The 12,156-nt window shown below is 41.2% G+C and overlaps 1 protein-coding gene across 1 annotated transcript in view; it reads right to left on the bottom strand.

Annotated features, from left to right (window-relative positions):
* Positions 1–12,156, bottom strand: part of CLCN1 (chloride voltage-gated channel 1) — a 69,563-nt gene that overhangs the window by 30,967 nt on the left and 26,440 nt on the right. Inside the window, exons 2-6 of the mRNA XM_075842324.1 lie at positions 5,324–5,462; positions 5,043–5,174; positions 4,369–4,497; positions 2,097–2,230; positions 201–278 (exon numbers count right to left, since the gene is read on the bottom strand). Of these exons, the coding sequence (XP_075698439.1) occupies positions 201–278; positions 2,097–2,230; positions 4,369–4,497; positions 5,043–5,174; positions 5,324–5,462 (612 nt within the window). The remainder of the gene's footprint in view (positions 1–200; positions 279–2,096; positions 2,231–4,368; positions 4,498–5,042; positions 5,175–5,323; positions 5,463–12,156) is intronic.

Here is a 12,156-nt window from a genome sequence, read left to right as displayed (position 1 = left end):
AATGTGGCAATATATAATAATTAACAAAGGCGCTCTGCAATATCATGAGATTAGTAACCAGCTTCATTAATTCTAAACATTCTCCCGGCAAGTCAAAGCCAAGGCAGCTGGAGGCCATACCAGGGGGGCAATCAGCAAATCAAAGGGAGGCAAACAGGGGGCCAATGTAAAATACAATTCAGTTCCATTCAGCTCCTTACCTCATAGACCCCACAGAACACAGACAGGAATTTGCTTAGGACGGCCGCACAGATACTCGCAATGTGCACAAATGGGCCCTAAAACACAAGAACATCGGTATCAAAACAAAAAGTATTAGAAAAGTCAGAGAATTTTGCTGGTTCCAATTCCATCTATAATGTAAGGAGGCTCCTTGGGGAGGGGGACATTTTCCTACAGGATATTCATATAAATAGTACTTTAGAAAGAATTTAGAATTTTTGGAAATTTCTTTAACTTCCTCCTTCCAAAGAGGCCAGAAATGGTATCATACAAAACTCATCTCTATACTGATGAGGTCCAAAAGACAGAAACAGATGGGTGTCAATGGTTATCTGTTTTGACCAGCCGGTTTGTGAACCCACTGGGCTACTCCACCAGTTTGGCTTAGGGCCACCTCTATGGGCGTTGTTTAAGCAGCCTCCCCTGTCTTAACCCTTTAACCCCCATACATGCATCTGGTCTTTGCTGTGGAGAGGCTACCAGGGTGCTACCTCTTGAGGTGGTCCCAGCGGAGTAGCTGCTGGCCAAACAGATACGAGACAGGCACAGGCAGATGGTACCTTGATGGATGGAAGCGGATAATCCACTGGTCACAGTTATAGATAACTTGACACAAGGGGACAACCCAAAAACGATTTATTTTTTAATTTAAAATATATTTTTTTTAATTTCAAATATGTCCCTGTATTGCTGAACCCGCAACTGAAATCATCTGAACATTTTTGTCTGATGTTCCTGCATAAGATTGGCTTTGGTCTATGTCGTCCAGTTATTACAAAACAGAGGGCGGCTGGTGGTTCAGTTCTTGCAGAATAGAATTTCACTGAGCGTGGCCCCTGATAGGGAATCCCTACCGAGCCACGGCCTGATCATCTATTAAAACCATCACATCCTATCAAGTGACGGAGCTCCTGCCCAGTGGAGTATTTATAGATGTAATTATCATGAAGCTGAAATCAAGAGCAAGAACTTCTGCTGAATGTTTGTTTTGGACAAGGACAGTTTTCGTGTGGTAAATTTTCCTCATTTATTACATCATATGTACCCAAGTTATAGGGAATGTTCCATCAGAACGTGATCCATTATTTAAATCAGGTTATATTATAAACGTTTTTTTTATTATTATTAATTACTTTTTTCATTTTTGTGACTATCCACATAATAAACAACATTCATATTTTCTGTAGCTCACTTGTTAGCTTTGCTGTATAGGCTGGGATAGAATGAGCAGAGTCATCTCACTATCATAGAGATTGGGCGAGGTAATGACAGCTCTGATGTACTGCTTGAGGCCTAGATAAGGCAGGATAGTAACACTATATACGTGGATAAGGCTCTGTATACAGCTATCCTGTCATTCCCTGGTCTTTGGGGGAAGGGCTGTACTCCATCACTTAATGGAGACTGTAGTAATTTTTCACATTTCTCTGTCAATTGACTCCCTTTAATTTCAGCTGCCATAAAGCATACAAAGCCTGTTGTACTGTCTATACAAAAAAAAACAAGAAAGGAAATGTGTGTAGCAATATGGCCGCCCCCTATATTGCATATCAGACTCCTTTTTCTTATCTTAGACAACCCCTTTAACAATATTCAGATAAGCTACTCTAAATAAGGTTTTTCGATATTAATATGTCAGGTCTTTGGACCTTTAGACACCCCAGTGGGCATGACAGCAAAATAAAGCCTCGATGGGTTTTACATATGAAAATTAGACTTCTATCAATATCTTCTTCTGCCATGTGTATGTGACCCAAGATAATTTTTGGTGGATTTCCCCTTTAAGTCTAATTTGCTTCTCCGTAAATGTAAGAAATTTTTTGAAATCGTATTCCTTACAAATCTTTCTTCTGATGATTTGATTTGCATCTTACCTCTTTTCCTAGGGGCATCCCACTACCCAAAGAGGCCGTCAGCCCAATCACTTTGGCTACAAAGGCTTTGAGAGTCAAGTATTCTTTCAGTACGACACCTCGGAGAATAACTTTCAGCTCTGGGATGCCAGAACCTTAGAATAAAACAGTAAAATGAACTTGTTAGATCCTCTGGAGATGTTATTACATCAGTACAGACTGCACAAAATTCAGTTCTATTTAATGAATTTTTTGTAAAAAAAAATTTAACTTTTTTTTATAAGACCTTTTTTGGTGGGATCATGTCATAGACTCATATCAATTTATATGAAATAGGAATTTGAATTAATAATGTTGACTGGATAACCAAGACCAATACTTTAAGTGGTTGTCTCAATATGGAGTCCTCCACCGTTCCTAGTCTACAACTGAAAGCACTCAGAGGATCCCCAAAACACCCATTCATTTTGATAGAGGGAAAAACACATCATCTCTCCATTGATGGTTGTGACGAAGACCAGCCTGTACTCAGATTCAGTGGGTTAGTAATTGGAAGAGATACAAGGGCATATGAACCATAAAAACAGATCATGTGGCTGTTATGGGGTCGCCCAGCCGAAGTTGGCCACATTTATTATTTTAATGGGTGGTGAGAACTTGAGGAGGGATCCTCTATACACAGAAACTACAACATTGGGGAATCAATCCAAAGATCATGGAAAGTAGATGGGGGGGAAACAGGCAAAAAGTTCTCCTGTCACAAGTGGTTAGGAGTGTGGTGGTGTTACCGAGCATCAGAAGGCAGCAAATTTTAATTTGTGCTTTATGCCTCTATGTATGCTCCTGATGACATGTTATAAGTGTCTGTCCTGGGGGAAAAAACTTTTAACCTTTAGAAATGTGCCAGACCAATACAATATTCCAAATTCATCTTTTTTTAATTTATCCAAAAAAATCATCAAAAATAGTCAAAAAGACAGTACAAAGCACAAAAACTGCGGATGAACAAGACAATATCAGTATAACATAAATATGTTGTAGCTTAATAGGAACATATGCGATATACATAGCCCTCCGAGATATCATGATCCAAATACCTGCAGAGCAATAAAGTTAATCAACAATACATGCAAAACAAAAAGGGAAAACGTATAAAAGTATAGGTAAAGAAGATAAATTCAGCGTTCACACACCACACCTGACGAGCTTCGTATAATGCTGAGATTATAATCTCTACCTATATTTGTTTTTGTCTTCCCTTTTCATTTATTGATGAGTAACTTTATTGCTCTGCAGGTATTTGGATGGTCCTATCCCTGAGGGCTATGGATATAGCATATGTTACTATTATTCTATGACCAGGTCGGGATCTACGTATTTATGCTATAATGATTTTGTCTTGTTCAGCCACCGTTTTTGTGTCTTCTTTTTAACTATTGTTTTATGATTTTTTTAGATGATTTAATAAAGATGAATTTGGAATATTGAATTGGTCTGGCACTCTTCTCTTCTTGGTGTAATATATACATTGTATGTGCATGGGGTCCGTAACTGTGTAGACCATGTGGTGGGGACTACATTTTGGGTTTGCTAGGAATAGAAATGTGTGAAATGTTGGATAATTGGAAGTGTAATGTTTTATAGAAAACAGTCTTGGACACCATCACTCTCCCACATGAGTAGGTCTGGAGGACCTCACATAATTACTCTGTGCTGGAATATGGATTTCCCTCAGCATGGGCACCAAAGCCTCTACGACCACATTTGGTGGAACTCATATGATTTTGAAGTGAACTTCCCCCACTTAGATATCTAGAAAGAAGCAGAGCTCTCTTTAACCAATAATACGATCTTTTACGTTCCTTGCAAGGAATCATTTGTTCTCAGCCTTAATGATGTTTGTGTGTGGGGCTAGAAGGTTATGTAGGGACACACGATGTGACTGGTTTCGGTGGATGACCATACTCTTATCTGGATAAGTGACTCACACCAAGATTGAGTTTAGTAATAAATTGTGTTTAGAGACATCTGACACAATCTCTGGTTACCCTGACTGCCCAACCTGTTCCTCAAAGTTGACCCATCTGAGAAGCTTCAGCCAAGTGCCTCGGAGGCTCTACAAGACTTCATAGTCACGACAACTCATATAAACCCAATATCGAAGAACTAAGAGACCTTTCATGTGATATGTTGATATAAAGGAGCCAATGATAAATACAGGATACTGTAAGATTTGGGCCAAAAATAGCAGGTGACCAATGGCCTATGAAAGCCAGCAGTGAGACCTTCTTACCTATGGCTTGTGGAGACACTATGTGGCAAAAGACTGCAGCAAATAGTATAAGAACAAGAGGGTAGGACACCCAGGCCATATACTGGTAGTAGACATTATGTGCAGCTCCATCGAACATCCACCTATATGCTGGGAAAAGGATAATCGGGAAACCAGGAATATGGTGAGACGTTATGGGACAATATTTTGGATAATGTTTATTTTTACACTTAAAGTGGCATTCGGGGAAATTACATTGCTGGCCTATCCCACCCCTGGGATCCTCACTGATCAGCAGTACGAAGCCGGGCATTGCTGCCCCTTCACTGCAGTGTGGCTGTGCATGGCATGGCAACCCAGCCCTGCTCAGCCCCTTCATTCTGCTAATCAGTGGGGACCCCCATGATCATATATTGATGGCCTGTAATAAGGATAGGACATCAAAGTAATATACTGGTAAACACTTTTAAAATACTAATAAATTGCATAGCTGGTGGCGCTGTTGCACTGGTGTCTAGGCAATGGATTTATCACTGGCACAGTGGTGAAAAGCGGTACTGCACGCTGCAACTCTCAAACATAATTATAAGATTTTTTTTATTTTTCCATCAGAAATTAAAGATACATCTTGTCAATAGGCAAGTCAAGCTCTGCAAAAAATTAAGTGACATAGTAAATTACACAACCGGTGTTACCCTGTAAACTCTTCGCACTGGCGTAGTCCATACTCCAGCTCACCAATGCCATGACAAAACCAAGAAGAACAAGGAATATCCAATCTTCTCCCAACTTTTTGATGAAATATTTCTTTACCCGCTGTACGCAAGCTGCAAGACAGCAACCATAGAAAGTACCAATCATTAATATTTTAATGTCTGGTGATAATTTCACGCCAATGCAATCATAGGGATTATAAGTAGCTAAGTATTTTTCATAGGCTAGTGAGAGGGACTTCGTAAAGCGAATCATTTCTTACCATGCCACTTGGAGTAACACTGCTTCTGAACATCGGGGGGTTTGGCGGCACTCGTGCTCGCACTTTGCTTTTCTTGCAATAATCTGACAGCTTCCTTACGAGCAAATTGAGAAAGTTCTTCTGTATAGTGGCCATAGGTCTGTTGGGAGACACAAGACGTGCCCAAACCAGGTTATTATGCGAAGTCAAATGGTCATCACATAAACTTTTGGACTTGATGACCAACCAACTGCAACTCTAGTAGGATGTTGCCCATCTCAGATCGGACATTACCGGTGGGACTGGTTACCGGTATGCCATTGGTTGACGTAACAATACTTACAATGTATCCGGCACTCCAGGTCTATCCTATATCGGTAAATGACCAGATTAAGTCCTGTTTAGAGGATGAACTTTTTCTTACAAGGACAACACGTCTGGGGCTGTACTCGCCTCTTCATTAGGCAATGACATACAATTCGTATGTTTAATTGTCTGACAAATTGTGTAATCAAGTGATGAAGGGGCTTGTACAGCATCGAAAAGTGTTGTGCTAGGTACATACATAATAGGAGACGTTCATTCTTCATGCGGGTCTTGGTCCGGTGATTCACAAATGGAGTCCGGAACAGCAGTGCCAAATATAGTATATACAGAGGGGTAACATCTTGGCCCCAATGGAAATTCTGTGACAGGGACGCCCAGCTATCACATGTCTTTAAGAGTAATAGTCTTATCATATGAGGCAGATTAACCTTTTGGGACCCCTCAGGGTACAGGGACCAGATACAAGGGCTACTTCTGCCCACCTCTATAGTAACGCATGTGGCTATAAGATTATAACTGGAATCCCTCATCTATAGTAAAAAGTTGGTATGGACCAAAAAAATCTTCCAATCTTTTGTCCCAAAGGGGAACATTTCCATCTTTCATTGTTACTATACCAAAGAAGCTTACATTTTATTTCCTATCCCAGATAGATTTACCTAATTGTAGCTTTAAAGTCTATGTCCACCTTTGCAGGCAATTGATCAAATGCATCTAAAATTAAAAAAAATAGTCTTAATTAAAAATGACTGTTTGTTTGTGCAGCTTTTAAGTAAACCAATGTGTCTCTATGGATACAGACTACAAACAAACTTTTGGTAGTCTGATTCTGAAGTCATGCGAAACTCCACTCGCTCTCCCCTTCTTCTTGAGACAGTAGAAGAGGGGACAGATGAAAGAGAACAAAACTGCAGGAACAGACTACACAGGGTTAATAATCTTTAACTATGGAAACACATAATTTTGCATTGGAGTTGTGTACATATAACAATAGATTTTTTTTAAATTAAGACTATTTGCAAATTTGCTATTTATTTTAGATCTATTGGAGCAATAACAAATTCATACCCTTTAAGAAAATATATTCCTAAACTCAGAACACATCTCCGCTAAATATCCAGACTCGTTTCTTCTCCGACTGACCTTTTAACTACTTTTTAAAAGACTTTAATAAATGTGCTTTCATCTTGTACAAAAAAAAATCACACATCTGAAAGCTAAAAGGCAAATATCAACTTAGAATATTAGTTTTCCAAACTCAACAAGAATTTTTCAATTTTTTTTGACTATAAGAAATGTTTTATGCTGGAAGCCATTATACTATATGTGCCCAACAGACCAAATAAGACGATATTGTGCAGTATTTGTCACATTTTGGTAAGAAGGGTTAATTCCATAGATCAATGGAAGATTCTCAATATTGATGTGTCAGATCTTGACAGTTATTGGGAAAAAGAATATTAACGTAAATATTAACAGATGGAGTGAACTTGACTAAAAGAAGAATATTTAAGATTTTATTTGACTGTGGACATGCATCTGCCACAGACCAAGATATCTCAATTTTCAGACACCATGTTGGAGTTATATGTGTTGTCCTCAGACTGGAGGAGGAACTTGGTATACCAAAGACACGGACACCAAACCAATGTACACCAGGGACACCAGGCACCTAAGCTCTGTGTACCAAGGAGAGGGGCACCATGCCTCTGTCTACCAAACAGAAGGCCCACTAAACCACTAGACACCAGGGACTATCTGGATCATACACCACTGTGTACCAAATACAGACACCAAACCATTGTACACCAGGGACCGGAGCACCAAAATATTGTACACCAGGAGTAAGATCAGAAAACCACTGTACACCAGGGGCACCAAATTAATGTATATAATACCAAGGACAGGGTCTACAAAGTTAGGGATTGGGGCACTAACCCACTGTACACCAGGGACAGGGGCATTGAATCGTTTGACACCAGAGACCACTGTTGGCCGCACATCTCAGTTATCCCCACTCCCACTCAGACCCCCTGAGCTTCCCTCCTTAAAGGGGTTATCTGACTCGTTAAAATTTTTTGAAAGTTCTGCAAATATCCTAAAATAAAAAAATAATCGATACTCACCTATTCTTTCCCTTGGCGATCCAGCGCTGACGCTCCGGCGGTTCTCCTAGTGTTTGTTTACATGCCGGCAGCATGAGACTTCTGCAACCAAACAGAAGCCTCTGCGGTGACATGACCTATTCCTGGCATAAACGCTCAGTGATAGGCGCCATGATGACAAGAATACAAGACTTTACTGCCAAGGCCTCTGAATGGCTGACAAACAAGTCGGATAACCTCTTTAATGATTGGGCAGAGTGACCCTGAATGCTCTCCCCAATCACAGTAAGAACTGTGCAGCTGCCCTAGACCACCAGGAAAGCTGGCATTAACCCTTCACTGACCTAGACCACCAGGGATCCTGGCATTAACCCTTCACTGGACTAAACCACTAGGGATCCTGACATTAACCCTTCACTGAACTAGACCACCAGGGATCCTGGCATTAACCCTTCACTGACCCAGACCCCCAGGGATCCTGGCATTAACCCTTCACTGGACTAAACCCCCAGGGATATTGGTATTAACTCTTCACTGACTTAGACCACCAGGGATGTTTCCCTTGAACATCAGGGATGCAGACAATGACCTTTACTGCCCTAGACAATGATACTGCCCTAGACCTGGTTGCTGTATAATACTATTTGCCTGGATGCTCTGTTGCCCTGTATATCTGGCTGCTCTGTAGCTAAATATTAGGGCGCTGTATGTAAATCTTTATTTGGTGCAGTTCTCTTATCACCCGCATGCCGTCTGCAAAAGGAGCATTGCCAGAGACTGGGGAAATAAATACTGGCCATCATAAAATGGGCCGCTACATACCAGGGACTGCGGCACTGAACAATTAGACACTTAACCCGCTCAGACAATATAGTAAAGGGCAGAAAACTTGCTGATCCTCAGAAGAAAAATTAGTACTTTGGGCATATGTTGTTATATTAGGATTTGCCTTGAGCACCAGAAGGGCATCCATTCCTTGTGAAGTCTTTTCAAAAATATATTGGCAGTACAAATACAACAAAAAAAATACATTTTGTGCAGAGTAAATATTTCCCACTTGCTAGCAGTTTCTGAGATGTGGTGGTCTTTAGGGAACATCTTGCACTTTTCATAGGACCATAGCAGCATAGGGTGTAAAGACCTGACAAGGGGTGTGCTGAGAATTGTCTGGGCCCCCCAGGCAATAAGGCTCATGGGTCCCTTATAGCATGGGCAGACAAAGACAACAAAGGGTCCCTGTGCAAAAACAGCATGTGGGCCGTCTGGTGGTCTAGCGTAGTGAATGGGTTAATGAAAATATCCCTGGTGGTCTAGGGCAGGGAAGGGATTGTTGATAATATCCCTGGTAGTCTAGGGCAGGGAAGGGATTAATGATAGCATCCCTGGTAGTCCAGGGCAGTGAATGGATTGATGATAATATCCCTGGTGGTCTAGGTCAGGGAAGGCGTTAATGATAATATCCCTGCTGGTCTCGGGCAGTGAAAGGATTGATGATAAAGTCCCTGGTGGTCTAGGGCAGGGAAGTAATTGATGGTAACATCCCTGGTGGTCTAGGGCAGTGAAGGGATTGTTGATAATATCCCCGGTGGTCTTGGGCACTGAAGGGATTGATGATAAATCCCTGGTGGTCTAGGGCAGTGAAGGGATTGATGATAATATCCTTGGTGGCCTAGGGCAGTGAAAGTATTGAGATAATATCCCTGGTGGTTTTGGGTGGGGAAGGGATTGATGGAAACATCCCTGGTGGTCTTGGGCAGTGAAGGGATTGATGATAATATCCCTGGTGGTCTTGGGTAGGGAAGGGATTGATGGTAACATCCCTGGTGGTATTGGGCAGTGAAAGGATTTATGATAAAGTCCCTGGTGGTCTAGGGCAGGGAAGTAATTGATGGTAACATCCCTGGTGGTCTAGGGCAGTGAAGGGATTGATGATAATATCCCTGGTGGTCTTGGGTAGGGAAGGGATTGATGGTAACATCCCTGGTGGTATTGGGCAGTGAAAAGATTGATGATAAAGTCCCTTGTGGTCTAGTGCAGGGAAGTAATTGATGGTAACATCCCTGGTGGTCTAGGGCAGTGAAGGGATTGTTGATAATATCCCCGGTGGTCTTGGACACTGAAGGGATTGATGATAAATCCTTGGTGGTCTAGGGCAGTGAAGGGATTGATGGTAACATCCCTGGTGGTCTTGGGCAGTGAAGGGATGGATGATAATATCCCTGGTGGTCTTGGGTAGGGAAGGGATTGATGGAAACATCCCTGGTGGTCTTGGGCAGTGAAGGGATTGATGATAATATCCCTGGTGGTCTTGGGTAGGGAAGGGATTGATGGTAACATCCCTGGTGGTATTGGGCAGTGAAGGGATTGATGATAATATCCAATACATTTTATATTCAAGACTATGGAGACATTTGCATATATTTTGGTTTTACTGCATACCATCTCTTATGTGATTTAAAAAAATAAATAAAAAAAAAAACATTTCTTTAATTGGTCTGAATTAAAAATCTCAACCATTTTGCTTCTGCAGCGTGCAACTATTCCAGTACACTGCACGATGCAGAATGGTGTTAGCGCTAAATTCCATCCGGGAGGGGGTTGACCACAGATGGAAGTACGTAAAATATTTTTCCCTTTGTACTGTACGTTTATAGTGGAATCAGAAATGGAAATCATATAAATACCTGGAAACCTTGTACATAGTTCACAAGTCACAAGTCATTGAGTTTATGATCTTGAATGCTCGAGCTCTGTTGATCCAGAAGAAGGAATGACAAGCCCATCAGCCTGGCATGTGCCAACTTAATCTTACAAGGGGAAATTCTTCCTGACAGCATCACGTTAATGAGATTATTCCCTGTTATCAATCATCCCAGTTATTCATCTTCTTAATTATAGAAACATCTACAGTTTCCAGTATGAACGGCATCTAATTCACGGTAAATCCAATTAGTCCATCTGTTATCACTGCACGGAGAATTCCAAAGTCTTGACCCCTCTCATTGTTACTTCTTTCTTCTATGCGGCCAATGTATCACTGATACCTGGATAGACCTCAATATGGATGGTTCATTGGTAAACAAATTGTATTTACCTTGAATTGATGTTTTCATGATATTAAAGGGTGGTCCGCTTTGGACAACCTTTTTGGAACACTGGTCCGCCGATGATAAGCTCCGATCACCTATGTGACCAGCAGCGATCAGCTAAATTCTGTATAGGAACCTGGCTGTAAGTGTTCAGTATTCCTACAGCGCCACCACAGGGGAAATAAAGCATTACATGGTGTCCATTTAAATCAATGGGCTGCACATGTAATGCACAGATGTGTCAGGTCCCCCAGAGCGAGGGACGTTCTTTATACCTGCTCTCTGCTCATGTCAATAGATTAATAATAATTATAATAGTGATTGTTAGCATTGCTATTATTGTTACTGTTATATTCATGCGTTTATAACCTTCATGGATCGGCTTTTTGTTTTTTAAATTATTTGCTTATTACAGCATATCTCCAGCCAAAGGTAAAGATCTGTCCTCCTGAATCTGTATGTGTTCCTGACTTCTGCTGCCAGATACAGATAGTAGCTGTCTGATATCTACCATTGTCAGCCATCTTATCTCTCATAGGATTCATTTCTCTGTCACTCAGTCACCCAGATATTCCTCCTTCTACAGTCTCCCAGCTCTCCCTGACAGTCAATCACAGGGAGAGAAGACTCACAACCTGCTCATTGTGCAGAGATATGTTTGATTGTAAATCTGCCTGTAGCATGTAAGGCTGGGTTCACATGACCATGTTACGTCCGTAATGTACGGAACGTATTTCGGCCGGAAGACCCGGACAGAACACAGTGCAGGACAACTGTCCCGTACTGTAATCATGATTACAGTACGGGACAGAAGTTCCACGTACATCACTATGATGCTTGGAGCCCGGCTCCCTGCACTGTGTTTGGTCCGGGTCTTCCGGCCGAAATACGTTCCGTACATTACGGACGTAACATGGTCGTGTGAACCCAGCCTAATACATCATCTTGTGTCATTAGAAACCGCCAATAAGTCACCCCATTTTAAAAACTGCACCCCTCAAAGTATTCAAAACAGCATTTAGAAAGTGTCTTAACACTTTAGACGTTTCAGAGGAATTAAAGCAAAATAGAGGTGAAATTTACAAATATCATTTTTTTTTTTAAGAAATTCATATTTAATCCATTTTTTTCTGTAACACAAAAGGTTTTACTAGAGAAACGCAACTCAATATTTATTGTCCAGATTCTGCAGTTTTAGGAAATACCCCACATGTGGCCCTAGTGCGGTAATGGACTGAAGCACCGGCCTCAGAAACAAAAGGAGCACCTAGTGGATTTTGGGGGCCTCCTTTTTATTAGAATATATTTTAGGCACCATGTCAGGTTTGAAGAG

This window comes from Rhinoderma darwinii, chromosome 11, assembly GCF_050947455.1.
Source record: "Rhinoderma darwinii isolate aRhiDar2 chromosome 11, aRhiDar2.hap1, whole genome shotgun sequence".
NCBI classification, from domain to species: domain Eukaryota; kingdom Metazoa; phylum Chordata; class Amphibia; order Anura; family Rhinodermatidae; genus Rhinoderma; species Rhinoderma darwinii.
The sequence above is the reverse complement of the archived record's forward strand: the minus strand, read 5'-3'. Positions and strand labels throughout refer to the sequence as shown.